Raw genomic sequence first — 23,187 nt, forward strand, 5'->3', positions numbered from 1 at the left:
ATCCGCCAGGGAGCACCAGTTCCCTCAAGATTACAGGTACACCTTGCTGACGAGTGCCAAGTAGCACGAAACCCGGGTCCAGGGTTTCCTGTTGACTACCTCCAACCACCATCTAATCTCAATACATAGTGCCCTCAGTGTCGAGTCACCTAGACTGGTGGCCACATTGCAACATGATCGATAGCATTCGATCTGCACTAATAGGGACTAGACAAGCATGAGATTGATCACCACCCAGTGATCAATCAATTGTGATTACATCTCAGTCCTACAGGAGGTTAGTCACGGCTCGGATAGCTCAGTGGTAACGTCTCTGACTGTGAAGCTGGGTGACACGAGATCGAATCCGCCAGGGAGCACCAGTTCCCTCAAGATTACAGGTACACCTTGCTGACGAGTGCCAAGTAGCACGAAACCCGGGTCCAGGGTTTCCTGTTGACTACCTCCAACCACCATCTAATCTCAATACATAGTGCCCTCAGTGTCGAGTCACCTAGACTGGTGGCCACATTGCAACATGATCGATAGCATTCGATCTGCACTAATAGGGACTAGACAAGCATGAGATTGATCACCACCCAGTGATCAATCAATTGTGATTACATCTCAGTCCTACAGGAGGTTAGTCACGGCTCGGATAGCTCAGTGGTAACGTCTCTGACTGTGAAGCTGGGTGACACGAGATCGAATCCGCCAGGGAGCACCAGTTCCCTCAAGATTACAGGTACACCTTGCTGACGAGTGCCAAGTAGCACGAAACCCGGGTCCAGGGTTTCCTGTTGACTACCTCCAACCACCATCTAATCTCAATACATAGTGCCCTCAGTGTCGAGTCACCTAGACTGGTGGCCACATTGCAACATGATCGATAGCATTCGATCTGCACTAATAGGGACTAGACAAGCATGAGATTGATCACCACCCAGTGATCAATCAATTGTGATTACATCTCAGTCCTACAGGAGGTTAGTCACGGCTCGGATAGCTCAGTGGTAACGTCTCTGACTGTGAAGCTGGGTGACACGAGATCGAATCCGCCAGGGAGCACCAGTTCCCTCAAGATTACAGGTACACCTTGCTGACGAGTGCCAAGTAGCACGAAACCCGGGTCCAGGGTTTCCTGTTGACTACCTCCAACCACCATCTAATCTCAATACATAGTGCCCTCAGTGTCGAGTCACCTAGACTGGTGGCCACATTGCAACATGATCGATAGCATTCGATCTGCACTAATAGGGACTAGACAAGCATGAGATTGATCACCACCCAGTGATCAATCAATTGTGATTACATCTCAGTCCTACAGGAGGTTAGTCACGGCTCGGATAGCTCAGTGGTAACGTCTCTGACTGTGAAGCTGGGTGACACGAGATCGAATCCGCCAGGGAGCACCAGTTCCCTCAAGATTACAGGTACACCTTGCTGACGAGTGCCAAGTAGCACGAAACCCGGGTCCAGGGTTTCCTGTTGACTACCTCCAACCACCATCTAATCTCAATACATAGTGCCCTCAGTGTCGAGTCACCTAGACTGGTGGCCACATTGCAACATGATCGATAGCATTCGATCTGCACTAATAGGGACTAGACAAGCATGAGATTGATCACCACCCAGTGATCAATCAATTGTGATTACATCTCAGTCCTACAGGAGGTTAGTCACGGCTCGGATAGCTCAGTGGTAACGTCTCTGACTGTGAAGCTGGGTGACACGAGATCGAATCCGCCAGGGAGCACCAGTTCCCTCAAGATTACAGGTACACCTTGCTGACGAGTGCCAAGTAGCACGAAACCCGGGTCCAGGGTTTCCTGTTGACTACCTCCAACCACCATCTAATCTCAATACATAGTGCCCTCAGTGTCGAGTCACCTAGACTGGTGGCCACATTGCAACATGATCGATAGCATTCGATCTGCACTAATAGGGACTAGACAAGCATGAGATTGATCACCACCCAGTGATCAATCAATTGTGATTACATCTCAGTCCTACAGGAGGTTAGTCACGGCTCGGATAGCTCAGTGGTAACGTCTCTGACTGTGAAGCTGGGTGACACGAGATCGAATCCGCCAGGGAGCACCAGTTCCCTCAAGATTACAGGTACACCTTGCTGACGAGTGCCAAGTAGCACGAAACCCGGGTCCAGGGTTTCCTGTTGACTACCTCCAACCACCATCTAATCTCAATACATAGTGCCCTCAGTGTCGAGTCACCTAGACTGGTGGCCACATTGCAACATGATCGATAGCATTCGATCTGCACTAATAGGGACTAGACAAGCATGAGATTGATCACCACCCAGTGATCAATCAATTGTGATTACATCTCAGTCCTACAGGAGGTTAGTCACGGCTCGGATAGCTCAGTGGTAACGTCTCTGACTGTGAAGCTGGGTGACACGAGATCGAATCCGCCAGGGAGCACCAGTTCCCTCAAGATTACAGGTACACCTTGCTGACGAGTGCCAAGTAGCACGAAACCCGGGTCCAGGGTTTCCTGTTGACTACCTCCAACCACCATCTAATCTCAATACATAGTGCCCTCAGTGTCGAGTCACCTAGACTGGTGGCCACATTGCAACATGATCGATAGCATTCGATCTGCACTAATAGGGACTAGACAAGCATGAGATTGATCACCACCCAGTGATCAATCAATTGTGATTACATCTCAGTCCTACAGGAGGTTAGTCACGGCTCGGATAGCTCAGTGGTAACGTCTCTGACTGTGAAGCTGGGTGACACGAGATCGAATCCGCCAGGGAGCACCAGTTCCCTCAAGATTACAGGTACACCTTGCTGACGAGTGCCAAGTAGCACGAAACCCGGGTCCAGGGTTTCCTGTTGACTACCTCCAACCACCATCTAATCTCAATACATAGTGCCCTCAGTGTCGAGTCACCTAGACTGGTGGCCACATTGCAACATGATCGATAGCATTCGATCTGCACTAATAGGGACTAGACAAGCATGAGATTGATCACCACCCAGTGATCAATCAATTGTGATTACATCTCAGTCCTACAGGAGGTTAGTCACGGCTCGGATAGCTCAGTGGTAACGTCTCTGACTGTGAAGCTGGGTGACACGAGATCGAATCCGCCAGGGAGCACCAGTTCCCTCAAGATTACAGGTACACCTTGCTGACGAGTGCCAAGTAGCACGAAACCCGGGTCCAGGGTTTCCTGTTGACTACCTCCAACCACCATCTAATCTCAATACATAGTGCCCTCAGTGTCGAGTCACCTAGACTGGTGGCCACATTGCAACATGATCGATAGCATTCGATCTGCACTAATAGGGACTAGACAAGCATGAGATTGATCACCACCCAGTGATCAATCAATTGTGATTACATCTCAGTCCTACAGGAGGTTAGTCACGGCTCGGATAGCTCAGTGGTAACGTCTCTGACTGTGAAGCTGGGTGACACGAGATCGAATCCGCCAGGGAGCACCAGTTCCCTCAAGATTACAGGTACACCTTGCTGACGAGTGCCAAGTAGCACGAAACCCGGGTCCAGGGTTTCCTGTTGACTACCTCCAACCACCATCTAATCTCAATACATAGTGCCCTCAGTGTCGAGTCACCTAGACTGGTGGCCACATTGCAACATGATCGATAGCATTCGATCTGCACTAATAGGGACTAGACAAGCATGAGATTGATCACCACCCAGTGATCAATCAATTGTGATTACATCTCAGTCCTACAGGAGGTTAGTCACGGCTCGGATAGCTCAGTGGTAACGTCTCTGACTGTGAAGCTGGGTGACACGAGATCGAATCCGCCAGGGAGCACCAGTTCCCTCAAGATTACAGGTACACCTTGCTGACGAGTGCCAAGTAGCACGAAACCCGGGTCCAGGGTTTCCTGTTGACTACCTCCAACCACCATCTAATCTCAATACATAGTGCCCTCAGTGTCGAGTCACCTAGACTGGTGGCCACATTGCAACATGATCGATAGCATTCGATCTGCACTAATAGGGACTAGACAAGCATGAGATTGATCACCACCCAGTGATCAATCAATTGTGATTACATCTCAGTCCTACAGGAGGTTAGTCACGGCTCGGATAGCTCAGTGGTAACGTCTCTGACTGTGAAGCTGGGTGACACGAGATCGAATCCGCCAGGGAGCACCAGTTCCCTCAAGATTACAGGTACACCTTGCTGACGAGTGCCAAGTAGCACGAAACCCGGGTCCAGGGTTTCCTGTTGACTACCTCCAACCACCATCTAATCTCAATACATAGTGCCCTCAGTGTCGAGTCACCTAGACTGGTGGCCACATTGCAACATGATCGATAGCATTCGATCTGCACTAATAGGGACTAGACAAGCATGAGATTGATCACCACCCAGTGATCAATCAATTGTGATTACATCTCAGTCCTACAGGAGGTTAGTCACGGCTCGGATAGCTCAGTGGTAACGTCTCTGACTGTGAAGCTGGGTGACACGAGATCGAATCCGCCAGGGAGCACCAGTTCCCTCAAGATTACAGGTACACCTTGCTGACGAGTGCCAAGTAGCACGAAACCCGGGTCCAGGGTTTCCTGTTGACTACCTCCAACCACCATCTAATCTCAATACATAGTGCCCTCAGTGTCGAGTCACCTAGACTGGTGGCCACATTGCAACATGATCGATAGCATTCGATCTGCACTAATAGGGACTAGACAAGCATGAGATTGATCACCACCCAGTGATCAATCAATTGTGATTACATCTCAGTCCTACAGGAGGTTAGTCACGGCTCGGATAGCTCAGTGGTAACGTCTCTGACTGTGAAGCTGGGTGACACGAGATCGAATCCGCCAGGGAGCACCAGTTCCCTCAAGATTACAGGTACACCTTGCTGACGAGTGCCAAGTAGCACGAAACCCGGGTCCAGGGTTTCCTGTTGACTACCTCCAACCACCATCTAATCTCAATACATAGTGCCCTCAGTGTCGAGTCACCTAGACTGGTGGCCACATTGCAACATGATCGATAGCATTCGATCTGCACTAATAGGGACTAGACAAGCATGAGATTGATCACCACCCAGTGATCAATCAATTGTGATTACATCTCAGTCCTACAGGAGGTTAGTCACGGCTCGGATAGCTCAGTGGTAACGTCTCTGACTGTGAAGCTGGGTGACACGAGATCGAATCCGCCAGGGAGCACCAGTTCCCTCAAGATTACAGGTACACCTTGCTGACGAGTGCCAAGTAGCACGAAACCCGGGTCCAGGGTTTCCTGTTGACTACCTCCAACCACCATCTAATCTCAATACATAGTGCCCTCAGTGTCGAGTCACCTAGACTGGTGGCCACATTGCAACATGATCGATAGCATTCGATCTGCACTAATAGGGACTAGACAAGCATGAGATTGATCACCACCCAGTGATCAATCAATTGTGATTACATCTCAGTCCTACAGGAGGTTAGTCACGGCTCGGATAGCTCAGTGGTAACGTCTCTGACTGTGAAGCTGGGTGACACGAGATCGAATCCGCCAGGGAGCACCAGTTCCCTCAAGATTACAGGTACACCTTGCTGACGAGTGCCAAGTAGCACGAAACCCGGGTCCAGGGTTTCCTGTTGACTACCTCCAACCACCATCTAATCTCAATACATAGTGCCCTCAGTGTCGAGTCACCTAGACTGGTGGCCACATTGCAACATGATCGATAGCATTCGATCTGCACTAATAGGGACTAGACAAGCATGAGATTGATCACCACCCAGTGATCAATCAATTGTGATTACATCTCAGTCCTACAGGAGGTTAGTCACGGCTCGGATAGCTCAGTGGTAACGTCTCTGACTGTGAAGCTGGGTGACACGAGATCGAATCCGCCAGGGAGCACCAGTTCCCTCAAGATTACAGGTACACCTTGCTGACGAGTGCCAAGTAGCACGAAACCCGGGTCCAGGGTTTCCTGTTGACTACCTCCAACCACCATCTAATCTCAATACATAGTGCCCGCAGTGTCGAGTCACCTAGACTGGTGGCCACATTGCAACATGATCGATAGCATTCGATCTGCACTAATAGGGACTAGACAAGCATGAGATTGATCACCACCCAGTGATCAATCAATTGTGATTACATCTCAGTCCTACAGGAGGTTAGTCACGGCTCGGATAGCTCAGTGGTAACGTCTCTGACTGTGAAGCTGGGTGACACGAGATCGAATCCGCCAGGGAGCACCAGTTCCCTCAAGATTACAGGTACACCTTGCTGACGAGTGCCAAGTAGCACGAAACCCGGGTCCAGGGTTTCCTGTTGACTACCTCCAACCACCATCTAATCTCAATACATAGTGCCCGCAGTGTCGAGTCACCTAGACTGGTGGCCACATTGCAACATGATCGATAGCATTCGATCTGCACTAATAGGACTAGACAAGCATGAGATTGATCACCACCCAGTGATCAATCAATTGTGATTACATCTCAGTCCTACAGGAGGTTAGTCACGGCTCGGATAGCTCAGTGGTAACGTCTCTGACTGTGAAGCTGGGTGACACGAGATCGAATCCGCCAGGGAGCACCAGTTCCCTCAAGATTACAGGTACACCTTGCTGACGAGTGCCAAGTAGCACGAAACCCGGGTCCAGGGTTTCCTGTTGACTACCTCCAACCACCATCTAATCTCAATACATAGTGCCCGCAGTGTCGAGTCACCTAGACTGGTGGCCACATTGCAACATGATCGATAGCATTCGATCTGCACTAATAGGACTAGACAAGCATGAGATTGATCACCACCCAGTGATCAATCAATTGTGATTACATCTCAGTCCTACAGGAGGTTAGTCACGGCTCGGATAGCTCAGTGGTAACGTCTCTGACTGTGAAGCTGGGTGACACGAGATCGAATCCGCCAGGGAGCACCAGTTCCCTCAAGATTACAGGTACACCTTGCTGACGAGTGCCAAGTAGCACGAAACCCGGGTCCAGGGTTTCCTGTTGACTACCTCCAACCACCATCTAATCTCAATACATAGTGCCCGCAGTGTCGAGTCACCTAGACTGGTGGCCACATTGCAACATGATCGATAGCATTCGATCTGCACTAATAGGACTAGACAAGCATGAGATTGATCACCACCCAGTGATCAATCAATTGTGATTACATCTCAGTCCTACAGGAGGTTAGTCACGGCTCGGATAGCTCAGTGGTAACGTCTCTGACTGTGAAGCTGGGTGACACGAGATCGAATCCGCCAGGGAGCACCAGTTCCCTCAAGATTACAGGTACACCTTGCTGACGAGTGCCAAGTAGCACGAAACCCGGGTCCAGGGTTTCCTGTTGACTACCTCCAACCACCATCTAATCTCAATACATAGTGCCCGCAGTGTCGAGTCACCTAGACTGGTGGCCACATTGCAACATGATCGATAGCATTCGATCTGCACTAATAAGGACTAGACAAGCATGAGATTGATCACCACCCAGTGATCAATCAATTGTGATTACATCTCAGTCCTACAGGAGGTTAGTCACGGCTCGGATAGCTCAGTGGTAACGTCTCTGACTGTGAAGCTGGGTGACACGAGATCGAATCCGCCAGGGAGCACCAGTTCCCTCAAGATTACAGGTACACCTTGCTGACGAGTGCCAAGTAGCACGAAACCCGGGTCCAGGGTTTCCTGTTGACTACCTCCAACCACCATCTAATCTCAATACATAGTGCCCGCAGTGTCGAGTCACCTAGACTGGTGGCCACATTGCAACATGATCGATAGCATTCGATCTGCACTAATAAGGACTAGACAAGCATGAGATTGATCACCACCCAGTGATCAATCAATTGTGATTACATCTCAGTCCTACAGGAGGTTAGTCACGGCTCGGATAGCTCAGTGGTAACGTCTCTGACTGTGAAGCTGGGTGACACGAGATCGAATCCGCCAGGGAGCACCAGTTCCCTCAAGATTACAGGTACACCTTGCTGACGAGTGCCAAGTAGCACGAAACCCGGGTCCAGGGTTTCCTGTTGACTACCTCCAACCACCATCTAATCTCAATACATAGTGCCCGCAGTGTCGAGTCACCTAGACTGGTGGCCACATTGCAACATGATCGATAGCATTCGATCTGCACTAATAAGGACTAGACAAGCATGAGATTGATCACCACCCAGTGATCAATCAATTGTGATTACATCTCAGTCCTACAGGAGGTTAGTCACGGCTCGGATAGCTCAGTGGTAACGTCTCTGACTGTGAAGCTGGGTGACACGAGATCGAATCCGCCAGGGAGCACCAGTTCCCTCAAGATTACAGGTACACCTTGCTGACGAGTGCCAAGTAGCACGAAACCCGGGTCCAGGGTTTCCTGTTGACTACCTCCAACCACCATCTAATCTCAATACATAGTGCCCGCAGTGTCGAGTCACCTAGACTGGTGGCCACATTGCAACATGATCGATAGCATTCGATCTGCACTAATAAGGACTAGACAAGCATGAGATTGATCACCACCCAGTGATCAATCAATTGTGATTACATCTCAGTCCTACAGGAGGTTAGTCACGGCTCGGATAGCTCAGTGGTAACGTCTCTGACTGTGAAGCTGGGTGACACGAGATCGAATCCGCCAGGGAGCACCAGTTCCCTCAAGATTACAGGTACACCTTGCTGACGAGTGCCAAGTAGCACGAAACCCGGGTCCAGGGTTTCCTGTTGACTACCTCCAACCACCATCTAATCTCAATACATAGTGCCCGCAGTGTCGAGTCACCTAGACTGGTGGCCACATTGCAACATGATCGATAGCATTCGATCTGCACTAATAAGGACTAGACAAGCATGAGATTGATCACCACCCAGTGATCAATCAATTGTGATTACATCTCAGTCCTACAGGAGGTTAGTCACGGCTCGGATAGCTCAGTGGTAACGTCTCTGACTGTGAAGCTGGGTGACACGAGATCGAATCCGCCAGGGAGCACCAGTTCCCTCAAGATTACAGGTACACCTTGCTGACGAGTGCCAAGTAGCACGAAACCCGGGTCCAGGGTTTCCTGTTGACTACCTCCAACCACCATCTAATCTCAATACATAGTGCCCGCAGTGTCGAGTCACCTAGACTGGTGGCCACATTGCAACATGATCGATAGCATTCGATCTGCACTAATAAGGACTAGACAAGCATGAGATTGATCACCACCCAGTGATCAATCAATTGTGATTACATCTCAGTCCTACAGGAGGTTAGTCACGGCTCGGATAGCTCAGTGGTAACGTCTCTGACTGTGAAGCTGGGTGACACGAGATCGAATCCGCCAGGGAGCACCAGTTCCCTCAAGATTACAGGTACACCTTGCTGACGAGTGCCAAGTAGCACGAAACCCGGGTCCAGGGTTTCCTGTTGACTACCTCCAACCACCATCTAATCTCAATACATAGTGCCCGCAGTGTCGAGTCACCTAGACTGGTGGCCACATTGCAACATGATCGATAGCATTCGATCTGCACTAATAAGGACTAGACAAGCATGAGATTGATCACCACCCAGTGATCAATCAATTGTGATTACATCTCAGTCCTACAGGAGGTTAGTCACGGCTCGGATAGCTCAGTGGTAACGTCTCTGACTGTGAAGCTGGGTGACACGAGATCGAATCCGCCAGGGAGCACCAGTTCCCTCAAGATTACAGGTACACCTTGCTGACGAGTGCCAAGTAGCACGAAACCCGGGTCCAGGGTTTCCTGTTGACTACCTCCAACCACCATCTAATCTCAATACATAGTGCCCGCAGTGTCGAGTCACCTAGACTGGTGGCCACATTGCAACATGATCGATAGCATTCGATCTGCACTAATAAGGACTAGACAAGCATGAGATTGATCACCACCCAGTGATCAATCAATTGTGATTACATCTCAGTCCTACAGGAGGTTAGTCACGGCTCGGATAGCTCAGTGGTAACGTCTCTGACTGTGAAGCTGGGTGACACGAGATCGAATCCGCCAGGGAGCACCAGTTCCCTCAAGATTACAGGTACACCTTGCTGACGAGTGCCAAGTAGCACGAAACCCGGGTCCAGGGTTTCCTGTTGACTACCTCCAACCACCATCTAATCTCAATACATAGTGCCCGCAGTGTCGAGTCACCTAGACTGGTGGCCACATTGCAACATGATCGATAGCATTCGATCTGCACTAATAAGGACTAGACAAGCATGAGATTGATCACCACCCAGTGATCAATCAATTGTGATTACATCTCAGTCCTACAGGAGGTTAGTCACGGCTCGGATAGCTCAGTGGTAACGTCTCTGACTGTGAAGCTGGGTGACACGAGATCGAATCCGCCAGGGAGCACCAGTTCCCTCAAGATTACAGGTACACCTTGCTGACGAGTGCCAAGTAGCACGAAACCCGGGTCCAGGGTTTCCTGTTGACTACCTCCAACCACCATCTAATCTCAATACATAGTGCCCGCAGTGTCGAGTCACCTAGACTGGTGGCCACATTGCAACATGATCGATAGCATTCGATCTGCACTAATAAGGACTAGACAAGCAGGAGATTGATCACCACCCAGTGATCAATCAATTGTGATTACATCTCAGTCCTACAGGAGGTTAGTCACGGCTCGGATAGCTCAGTGGTAACGTCTCTGACTGTGAAGCTGGGTGACACGAGATCGAATCCGCCAGGGAGCACCAGTTCCCCAAGATTACAGGTACACCTTGCTGACGAGTGCCAAGTAGCACGAAACCCGGGTCCAGGGTTTCCTGTTGACTACCTCCAACCACCATCTAATCTCAATACATAGTGCCCGCAGTGTCGAGTCACCTAGACTGGTGGCCACATTGCAACATGATCGATAGCATTCGATCTGCACTAATAAGGACTAGACAAGCATGAGATTGATCACCACCCAGTGATCAATCAATTGTGATTACATCTCAGTCCTACAGGAGGTTAGTCACGGCTCGGATAGCTCAGTGGTAACGTCTCTGACTGTGAAGCTGGGTGACACGAGATCGAATCCGCCAGGGAGCACCAGTTCCCTCAAGATTACAGGTACACCTTGCTGACGAGTGCCAAGTAGCACGAAACCCGGGTCCAGGGTTTCCTGTTGACTACCTCCAACCACCATCTAATCTCAATACATAGTGCCCGCAGTGTCGAGTCACCTAGACTGGTGGCCACATTGCAACATGATCGATAGCATTCGATCTGCACTAATAAGGACTAGACAAGCATGAGATTGATCACCACCCAGTGATCAATCAATTGTGATTACATCTCAGTCCTACAGGAGGTTAGTCACGGCTCGGATAGCTCAGTGGTAACGTCTCTGACTGTGAAGCTGGGTGACACGAGATCGAATCCGCCAGGGAGCACCAGTTCCCTCAAGATTACAGGTACACCTTGCTGACGAGTGCCAAGTAGCACGAAACCCGGGTCCAGGGTTTCCTGTTGACTACCTCCAACCACCATCTAATCTCAATACATAGTGCCCGCAGTGTCGAGTCACCTAGACTGGTGGCCACATTGCAACATGATCGATAGCATTCGATCTGCACTAATAAGGACTAGACAAGCATGAGATTGATCACCACCCAGTGATCAATCAATTGTGATTACATCTCAGTCCTACAGGAGGTTAGTCACGGCTCGGATAGCTCAGTGGTAACGTCTCTGACTGTGAAGCTGGGTGACACGAGATCGAATCCGCCAGGGAGCACCAGTTCCCTCAAGATTACAGGTACACCTTGCTGACGAGTGCCAAGTAGCACGAAACCCGGGTCCAGGGTTTCCTGTTGACTACCTCCAACCACCATCTAATCTCAATACATAGTGCCCGCAGTGTCGAGTCACCTAGACTGGTGGCCACATTGCAACATGATCGATAGCATTCGATCTGCACTAATAAGGACTAGACAAGCATGAGATTGATCACCACCCAGTGATCAATCAATTGTGATTACATCTCAGTCCTACAGGAGGTTAGTCACGGCTCGGATAGCTCAGTGGTAACGTCTCTGACTGTGAAGCTGGGTGACACGAGATCGAATCCGCCAGGGAGCACCAGTTCCCTCAAGATTACAGGTACACCTTGCTGACGAGTGCCAAGTAGCACGAAACCCGGGTCCAGGGTTTCCTGTTGACTACCTCCAACCACCATCTAATCTCAATACATAGTGCCCGCAGTGTCGAGTCACCTAGACTGGTGGCCACATTGCAACATGATCGATAGCATTCGATCTGCACTAATAAGGACTAGACAAGCATGAGATTGATCACCACCCAGTGATCAATCAATTGTGATTACATCTCAGTCCTACAGGAGGTTAGTCACGGCTCGGATAGCTCAGTGGTAACGTCTCTGACTGTGAAGCTGGGTGACACGAGATCGAATCCGCCAGGGAGCACCAGTTCCCTCAAGATTACAGGTACACCTTGCTGACGAGTGCCAAGTAGCACGAAACCCGGGTCCAGGGTTTCCTGTTGACTACCTCCAACCACCATCTAATCTCAATACATAGTGCCCGCAGTGTCGAGTCACCTAGACTGGTGGCCACATTGCAACATGATCGATAGCATTCGATCTGCACTAATAAGGACTAGACAAGCATGAGATTGATCACCACCCAGTGATCAATCAATTGTGATTACATCTCAGTCCTACAGGAGGTTAGTCACGGCTCGGATAGCTCAGTGGTAACGTCTCTGACTGTGAAGCTGGGTGACACGAGATCGAATCCGCCAGGGAGCACCAGTTCCCTCAAGATTACAGGTACACCTTGCTGACGAGTGCCAAGTAGCACGAAACCCGGGTCCAGGGTTTCCTGTTGACTACCTCCAACCACCATCTAATCTCAATACATAGTGCCCGCAGTGTCGAGTCACCTAGACTGGTGGCCACATTGCAACATGATCGATAGCATTCGATCTGCACTAATAAGGACTAGACAAGCATGAGATTGATCACCACCCAGTGATCAATCAATTGTGATTACATCTCAGTCCTACAGGAGGTTAGTCACGGCTCGGATAGCTCAGTGGTAACGTCTCTGACTGTGAAGCTGGGTGACACGAGATCGAATCCGCCAGGGAGCACCAGTTTCCTCAAGATTACAGGTACACCTTGCTGACGAGTGCCAAGTAGCACGAAACCCGGGTCCAGGGTTTCCTGTTGACTACCTCCAACCACCATCTAATCTCAATACATAGTGCCCGCAGTGTCGAGTCACCTAGACTGGTGGCCACATTGCAACATGATCGATAGCATTCGATCTGCACTAATAAGGACTAGACAAGCATGAGATTGATCACCACCCAGTGATCAATCAATTGTGATTACATCTCAGTCCTACAGGAGGTTAGTCACGGCTCGGATAGCTCAGTGGTAACGTCTCTGACTGTGAAGCTGGGTGACACGAGATCGAATCCGCCAGGGAGCACCAGTTCCCTCAAGATTACAGGTACACCTTGCTGACGAGTGCCAAGTAGCACGAAACCCGGGTCCAGGGTTTCCTGTTGACTACCTCCAACCACCATCTAATCTCAATACATAGTGCCCGCAGTGTCGAGTCACCTAGACTGGTGGCCACATTGCAACATGATCGATAGCATTCGATCTGCACTAATAAGGACTAGACAAGCATGAGATTGATCACCACCCAGTGATCAATCAATTGTGATTACATCTCAGTCCTACAGGAGGTTAGTCACGGCTCGGATAGCTCAGTGGTAACGTCTCTGACTGTGAAGCTGGGTGACACGAGATCGAATCCGCCAGGGAGCACCAGTTCCCTCAAGATTACAGGTACACCTTGCTGACGAGTGCCAAGCAGCACGAAACCCGGGTCCAGGGTTTCCTGTTGACTACCTCCAACCACCATCTAATCTCAATACATAGTGCCCGCAGTGTCGAGTCACCTAGACTGGTGGCCACATTGCAACATGATCGATAGCATTCGATCTGCACTAATAAGGACTAGACAAGCATGAGATTGATCACCACCCAGTGATCAATCAATTGTGATTACATCTCAGTCCTACAGGAGGTTAGTCACGGCTCGGATAGCTCAGTGGTAACGTCTCTGACTGTGAAGCTGGGTGACACGAGATCGAATCCGCCAGGGAGCACCAGTTCCCCAAGATTACAGGTACACCTTGCTGACGAGTGCCAAGTAGCACGAAACCCGGGTCCAGGGTTTCCTGTTGACTACCTCCAACCACCATCTAATCTCAATACATAGTGCCCGCAGTGTCGAGTCACCTAGACTGGTGGCCACATTGCAACATGATCGATAGCATTCGATCTGCACTAATAAGGACTAGACAAGCATGAGATTGATCACCACCCAGTGATCAATCAATTGTGATTACATCTCAGTCCTACAGGAGGTTAGTCACGGCTCGGATAGCTCAGTGGTAACGTCTCTGACTGTGAAGCTGGGTGACACGAGATCGAATCCGCCAGGGAGCACCAGTTCCCTCAAGATTACAGGTACACCTTGCTGACGAGTGCCAAGTAGCACGAAACCCGGGTCCAGGGTTTCCTGTTGACTACCTCCAACCACCATCTAATCTCAATACATAGTGCCCGCAGTGTCGAGTCACCTAGACTGGTGGCCACATTGCAACATGATCGATAGCATTCGATCTGCACTAATAAGGACTAGACAAGCATGAGATTGATCACCACCCAGTGATCAATCAATTGTGATTACATCTCAGTCCTACAGGAGGTTAGTCACGGCTCGGATAGCTCAGTGGTAACGTCTCTGACTGTGAAGCTGGGTGACACGAGATCGAATCCGCCAGGGAGCACCAGTTCCCTCAAGATTACAGGTACACCTTGCTGACGAGTGCCAAGTAGCACGAAACCCGGGTCCAGGGTTTCCTGTTGACTACCTCCAACCACCATCTAATCTCAATACATAGTGCCCGCAGTGTCGAGTCACCTAGACTGGTGGCCACATTGCAACATGATCGATAGCATTCGATCTGCACTAATAGGACTAGACAAGCATGAGATTGATCACCACCCAGTGATCAATCAATTGTGATTACATCTCAGTCCTACAGGAGGTTAGTCACGGCTCGGATAGCTCAGTGGTAACGTCTCTGACTGTGAAGCTGGGTGACACGAGATCGAATCCGCCAGGGAGCACCAGTTCCCTCAAGATTACAGGTACACCTTGCTGACGAGTGCCAAGTAGCACGAAACCCGGGTCCAGGGTTTCCTGTTGACTACCTCCAACCACCATCTAATCTCAATACATAGTGCCCGCAGTGTCGAGTCACCTAGACTGGTGGCCACATTGCAACATGATCGATAGCATTCGATCTGCACTAATAAGGACTAGACAAGCATGAGATTGATCACCACCCAGTGATCAATCAATTGTGATTACATCTCAGTCCTACAGGAGGTTAGTCACGGCTCGGATAGCTCAGTGGTAACGTCTCTGACTGTGAAGCTGGGTGACACGAGATCGAATCCGCCAGGGAGCACCAGTTCCCTCAAGATTACAGGTACACCTTGCTGACGAGTGCCAAGTAGCACGAAACCCGGGTCCAGGGTTTCCTGTTGACTACCTCCAACCACCATCTAATCTCAATACATAGTGCCCGCAGTGTCGAGTCACCTAGACTGGTGGCCACATTGCAACATGATCGATAGCATTCGATCTGCACTAATAAGGACTAGACAAGCATGAGATTGATCACCACCCAGTGATCAATCAATTGTGATTACATCTCAGTCCTACAGGAGGTTAGTCACGGCTCGGATAGCTCAGTGGTAACGTCTCTGACTGTGAAGCTGGGTGACACGAGATCGAATCCGCCAGGGAGCACCAGTTCCCTCAAGATTACAGGTACACCTTGCTGACGAGTGCCAAGTAGCACGAAACCCGGGTCCAGGGTTTCCTGTTGACTACCTCCAACCACCATCTAATCTCAATACATAGTGCCCGCAGTGTCGAGTCACCTAGACTGGTGGCCACATTGCAACATGATCGATAGCATTCGATCTGCACTAATAAGGACTAGACAAGCATGAGATTGATCACCACCCAGTGATCAATCAATTGTGATTACATCTCAGTCCTACAGGAGGTTAGTCACGGCTCGGATAGCTCAGTGGTAACGTCTCTGACTGTGAAGCTGGGTGACACGAGATCGAATCCGCCAGGGAGCACCAGTTCCCTCAAGATTACAGGTACACCTTGCTGACGAGTGCCAAGTAGCACGAAACCCGGGTCCAGGGTTTCCTGTTGACTACCTCCAACCACCATCTAATCTCAATACATAGTGCCCGCAGTGTCGAGTCACCTAGACTGGTGGCCACATTGCAACATGATCGATAGCATTCGATCTGCACTAATAAGGACTAGACAAGCATGAGATTGATCACCACCCAGTGATCAATCAATTGTGATTACATCTCAGTCCTACAGGAGGTTAGTCACGGCTCGGATAGCTCAGTGGTAACGTCTCTGACTGTGAAGCTGGGTGACACGAGATCGAATCCGCCAGGGAGCACCAGTTCCCTCAAGATTACAGGTACACCTTGCTGACGAGTGCCAAGTAGCACGAAACCCGGGTCCAGGGTTTCCTGTTGACTACCTCCAACCACCATCTAATCTCAATACATAGTGCCCGCAGTGTCGAGTCACCTAGACTGGTGGCCACATTGCAACATGATCGATAGCATTCGATCTGCACTAATAAGGACTAGACAAGCATGAGATTGATCACCACCCAGTGATCAATCAATTGTGATTACATCTCAGTCCTACAGGAGGTTAGTCACGGCTCGGATAGCTCAGTGGTAACGTCTCTGACTGTGAAGCTGGGTGACACGAGATCGAATCCGCCAGGGAGCACCAGTTCCCTCAAGATTACAGGTACACCTTGCTGACGAGTGCCAAGTAGCACGAAACCCGGGTCCAGGGTTTCCTGTTGACTACCTCCAACCACCATCTAATCTCAATACATAGTGCCCGCAGTGTCGAGTCACCTAGACTGGTGGCCACATTGCAACATGATCGATAGCATTCGATCTGCACTAATAAGGACTAGACAAGCATGAGATTGATCACCACCCAGTGATCAATCAATTGTGATTACATCTCAGTCCTACAGGAGGTTAGTCACGGCTCGGATAGCTCAGTGGTAACGTCTCTGACTGTGAAGCTGGGTGACACGAGATCGAATCCGCCAGGGAGCACCAGTTCCCTCAAGATTACAGGTACACCTTGCTGACGAGTGCCAAGTAGCACGAAACCCGGGTCCAGGGTTTCCTGTTGACTACCTCCAACCACCATCTAATCTCAATACATAGTGCCCGCAGTGTCGAGTCACCTAGACTGGTGGCCACATTGCAACATGATCGATAGCATTCGATCTGCACTAATAAGGACTAGACAAGCATGAGATTGATCACCACCCAGTGATCAATCAATTGTGATTACATCTCAGTCCTACAGGAGGTTAGTCACGGCTCGGATAGCTCAGTGGTAACGTCTCTGACTGTGAAGCTGGGTGACACGAGATCGAATCCGCCAGGGAGCACCAGTTCCCTCAAGATTACAGGTACACCTTGCTGACGAGTGCCAAGTAGCACGAAACCCGGGTCCAGGGTTTCCTGTTGACTACCTCCAACCACCATCTAATCTCAATACATAGTGCCCGCAGTGTCGAGTCACCTAGACTGGTGGCCACATTGCAACATGATCGATAGCATTCGATCTGCACTAATAGGGACTAGACAAGCATGAGATTGATCACCACCCAGTGATCAATCAATTGTGATTACATCTCAGTCCTACAGGAGGTTAGTCACGGCTCGGATAGCTCAGTGGTAACGTCTCTGACTGTGAAGCTGGGTGACACGAGATCGAATCCGCCAGGGAGCACCAGTTCCCTCAAGATTACAGGTACACCTTGCTGACGAGTGCCAAGTAGCACGAAACCCGGGTCCAGGGTTTCCTGTTGACTACCTCCAACCACCATCTAATCTCAATACATAGTGCCCGCAGTGTCGAGTCACCTAGACTGGTGGCCACATTGCAACATGATCGATAGCATTCGATCTGCACTAATAGGGACTAGACAAGCATGAGATTGATCACCACCCAGTGATCAATCAATTGTGATTACATCTCAGTCCTACAGGAGGTTAGTCACGGCTCGGATAGCTCAGTGGTAACGTCTCTGACTGTGAAGCTGGGTGACACGAGATCGAATCCGCCAGGGAGCACCAGTTCCCTCAAGATTACAGGTACACCTTGCTGACGAGTGCCAAGTAGCACGAAACCCGGGTCCAGGGTTTCCTGTTGACTACCTCCAACCACCATCTAATCTCAATACATAGTGCCCGCAGTGTCGAGTCACCTAGACTGGTGGCCACATTGCAACATGATCGATAGCATTCGATCTGCACTAATAGGGACTAGACAAGCATGAGATTGATCACCACCCAGTGATCAATCAATTGTGATTACATCTCAGTCCTACAGGAGGTTAGTCACGGCTCGGATAGCTCAGTGGTAACGTCTCTGACTGTGAAGCTGGGTGACACGAGATCGAATCCGCCAGGGAGCACCAGTTCCCTCAAGATTACAGGTACACCTTGCTGACGAGTGCCAAGTAGCACGAAACCCGGGTCCAGGGTTTCCTGTTGACTACCTCCAACCACCATCTAATCTCAATACATAGTGCCCGCAGTGTCGAGTCACCTAGACTGGTGGCCACATTGCAACATGATCGATAGCATTCGATCTGCACTAATAGGGACTAGACAAGCATGAGATTGATCACCACCCAGTGATCAATCAATTGTGATTACATCTCAGTCCTACAGGAGGTTAGTCACGGCTCGGATAGCTCAGTGGTAACGTCTCTGACTGTGAAGCTGGGTGACACGAGATCGAATCCGCCAGGGAGCACCAGTTCCCTCAAGATTACAGGTACACCTTGCTGACGAGTGCCAAGTAGCACGAAACCCGGGTCCAGGGTTTCCTGTTGACTACCTCCAACCACCATCTAATAATATCGGATGTTATAGAGAATTAAATGTCAGGGGGAAACGGAACAAATACTATACTGAGTGATCATTAAATTGAATTAAACGGAATTACTGTTGAATAAAAGTCATCATGAATAAATAAATCTAATTCGAACTTTTCACCCCGTCATAACACCCGCACAAACAGGTTCCAAGCCTTACAAGTCCTATTCAGAAAGAAGAAATTACTATAGAGAACAAATGGGAAGGGAGCAAAGAAGAACTAGCTTCAGCGTTTAAGGATGCGCTGGACCTCAAGAAGCATCATCATAACAAATGGATATCTAGCGAAACCCTGGACAAGATTTAAGAGAACAAGATAGCAATCAACAGTTGAACAAGAGAAAGCCAAGGCACAAGCTCAGTACACTGAAGCAAACAAGCGAGTGAAGAGTAGCATAAGAGCTGACAAGCAGAAATACGTAGAAGACCTAGTAACAATGGTGTAAAAAGCTGTAGGAGAAGGCAATGTGAAACAACTATATGACAGAATGAAGAAATTGGCAGGGAAATATAGCAAACCTGAGAGACCAGTCAATGACAAAGGCAAGCCAGTCACTGAAAATCCACAACATAGGAACAAATAAGTGAAACACTTTGAAGAACTCTTGAATTAACCAACCCCACTGAACCCACCGGATATAGATGCAGCACACACAGACCTTCCTATACCTGTCATTCCGCCAATGATCGAGGAAGTCAGGATGGCCATCAAACAAGTCAGGAGTGGGAAGGCAGCAGGACCTGGCGACATGCCAGCTGAAGCACTGAAGTCAGGTATAAAAGTGACGGCAAAGATGCTCCATGTTTTGTTCAGTAGGATTTGGGAGGAAGAACAAGTGTCGACAGGAAAGAAAGAAGGATATCTCATCAAGATACTAAAGAAATATGAGCAAATGTGAAAACTAGAGGCACCGCACTACTATCGGTACCAGAATGCGTTTTCAACGGCGTTGCTGAACCAGATGAAAGACTTGGTAGACGCCCAACTTCGGGATCAGTAGGCTGGATTCCGTAAGGGTTGGTCGTACACAAACAGAGTCGCTATACTATGGATTAATGGCAAGCAATCAGTTGTACTGAATTTATCGCTATACACCTTGACTATGAAAAAGCATTTGACAGTGTGGATAGGAGAGGGTGTGAATCTTCATCGACTGAGATGGTTGGGCCACGTGTTACGTATGCCTGAATACCGATTACCACGACGTGCAATGCTATCCGGTATTGGGAATGGTTGGAAGAAAGTTAGGGGCGGCCAAACCAAAACGTGGTATCAGTGCTTGAAGACACGAACTTCTGGTCTGAGCCATGTTGGTAGATGCAGACTACTTGGTTGGGGTCCGCGTGACTATCGTAACCAATGGTTGGAGACTATTGGTGACATGGCTCAGAATCGATCACAGTGACGTAGGTGTATACACTATCTTCTCTTAAACTAAGAGATTAAAAGCACTTTATATCTTTCTTTCTACGAACTAATTCTTTCTTCTTGTACTATATCTTTATTGCAATCTTTCTTCTATATATTACCCCCATTGAAGTAACTACGTCCATGAATCCAGTGTTCATCTTGCTGTGCTAATGCGGTATGGCAACTTGGACCGATGTGTATATGTGTCTGGTCCTATGTTGTAGCTGACTGACTGACTTGATAGGAGGACATTATGGAAACTTCGACACAATGGTGTAACTGAGGTCGTCAACATCATCCGGAAGACATACAAATTACAACAGTCATGCATGGAAGACAGCTGGTAGACGCACTCCAAGTGAAGACCGGAGTCAGACAAGACTGCCTACTCATTTCCTTTTTCTTCTGGTGCTCGACTAGATTATGAAGAACTCGACATCTGAGGGAAAGCACGTAATGCAATGGACAGCTTAAATGCAACTAAACGATTTGGAATTCGCAGATGACCTAGTTCTTTTATCCCATACACACGAACAAATGCAGGTCAAGACAAGCAGTGTAGCAGAAGCCAGTGCATCAATAGGCTTTAACATACACAAGAGAAAAAGCAACATCCTCAGATAGATCGCGGAGAACACCAAATAAATCACACATGGGGAAACTCTAGAAGTGGAATCTTCCACTAAACATGTGTGCAGAAGGGCCAGATTGGTCCGTTGTCGGAGTACTTTGTCAAATATATTGGTATGTACAGAGGGCAAAGCGACATCAATGGATCCTTATCATAAGAACGCGAATGGTTGTAATGACTAAGTCGCACACTATTTAACACACCGAAAGAACATAGACAAAAAAATAATACGCTAGTCACCTACATTTGGTTTATTCCAGGTAAATTCCCAAGCTGCCAATTTCGGAGATACCTTGGCCCAGTTTGGGGAAGCCGCTATAGTAAATTTTAGGGAAATGAGACGCAATCCCCAAAATTTCCTCAAACGTTGGAGAAGTTTCCCCGAAATTCCCCGAAATTGGCAGCCCGGGTTTATGCTTATAGGTCTAAGTATTACAACTGCTAGTAAGAATTGTGGGTTAGTGCATCAAGTGAACTGAAAGCTATGTCCATTAGAACCGTCGAAAATAACTTGTGTATAGAGTAGTTCACTGTCGACCCTTTGAGACGACAATCAACGTCAGGTGAAAGGTTATTGTTTTAGGCAATAAACACCTTTGACATTCAACATTATTGAAATTTCATAAGCAGTTAACAATAGATTATGTGCTAAAAGGCGATCACAGCAACACCCAGGTAGTAAAATAAACACACTATCCAACTGGTTTTGGACAAAAGATATGAACGAAATCTCGTGAAGTATCAGGTCCAACACCTCTCCAGAAGTCTTCTATGGATATACTAACACTCCAATGACTTGCTCCAGTCATCCAGAACAAATTGAAATGTCACAAATTGAATGTGATGTGTCGATTCAACAGATTAGAATGCTAAAGTTGAGTTAGTATCGAATAATAGTGATTTTATCGAAAAGCCCCTCATTTTTTCAGTTAGTTGTTACAAACACTCTAGGACTTAGGCAAACAGCTAGGAATATCCTTTAAAGGTAAGAAAATAGAGATATCTTGATGTCGTTGGTAGCCTTCAAAAATACATAGGGAACGTACGATGACCGTATCTGTGTTATGGACTTCGCAGCCGCTGACATTTTCGCTGTACAGTCTACACGGTCTTACCAACATAGTAGGTACGAAATGAACACGGACTGCTTTCCCCTCCAAATATCCCCAAAATTGGGAGATCGGGCCTTATATGAATGGATGCGCACTTCCACCTTATGATGAAAGCGAGAGACAAACATCAGAAATAACACAAGTATGAGAATAAGACAACCTGACAAATGAAACTAGAAGTTGATAGCATAAGGTTTCAAATGAGTCATAAAACAACAACTCCGAACTCACCGCTTTGGGTTGAATTCGACAGTTGTCGGGGCCAATGTGACGATTGCAAAGCTATTTGACCTTCAAGGCCGTGTTTCAAAAAAGGCAGTGATTTTGTGCTTGTTGTGGTTATCCTTGCCTTTGTGTAATTGTTGCATCAAAAGTATTCTTGGTCTATATTAAATCACTTTAGTTAAGGTTTGAAATCTTGCTTAAGTTTGTCTTGTGGTACCCTTTTACTTATTGAATGACACATGTGATCATATTGTGTTTTACACCTTAATCTGACTAAATTGCTTGGTAGTACTCACAACCGTGGACAAACTGGGAACTGCTTGTTCCCTGTGGAGGAAGGAATGCAGTGTGATGAATGCAAAAAGTCGTTCCTTAAGATGTGTACCCGTTTAAGTCCCACCGCATACAAAAGATCGATGATGTCACAGGTATTCAGTGTTTGACAACGCTTCTACCAGTAGCACCTTCTAATATATTTCGTTCCCACCAAGAGAAATCAAAAGACAGAGTCGAGGAGATCAGAAGAGTATATTTGGCGATGACCAATATATCGGAATTCTCTGATCTAATCTGGCTAGCGATTGCGGTTGATGTTGAGCACGGCGTTACCACACGTGATCTGGTGCGGATGCCTGACCGAGCGCCTTCAGCTAGATGAGTCCACTAAAACATGTGGTCAGCATCCAATGTCGAAAACTTACAGAGCTATTTATTTTGGGGATTTATTTACCGCTACAGATCACTCCCCCTAGTGGGG

General features: G+C 48.5%; 1 protein-coding gene across 3 annotated transcripts in view; it reads right to left on the minus strand.

Annotated features, from left to right (window-relative positions):
* OBFC1_1 (CST complex subunit STN1) overlaps positions 1-22,524 on the minus strand; it is a gene marked incomplete at its 5' end in the record, with an annotated part of 47,469 nt that extends 24,945 nt beyond the window's left edge. For all 3 annotated transcript variants that reach the window (XM_051219140.1, XM_051219138.1, XM_051219139.1), the window contains one exon: positions 22,437-22,524. In XM_051219140.1, the coding sequence (XP_051067458.1) occupies positions 22,437-22,524 (88 nt within the window). The remainder of the gene's footprint in view (positions 1-22,436) is intronic.
* Positions 22,525-23,187: the final 663 nt, after the last annotated feature.

This window comes from Schistosoma haematobium, chromosome 2 (genome assembly GCF_000699445.3).
Source record: "Schistosoma haematobium chromosome 2, whole genome shotgun sequence".
NCBI lineage: Eukaryota > Metazoa > Platyhelminthes > Trematoda > Strigeidida > Schistosomatidae > Schistosoma > Schistosoma haematobium.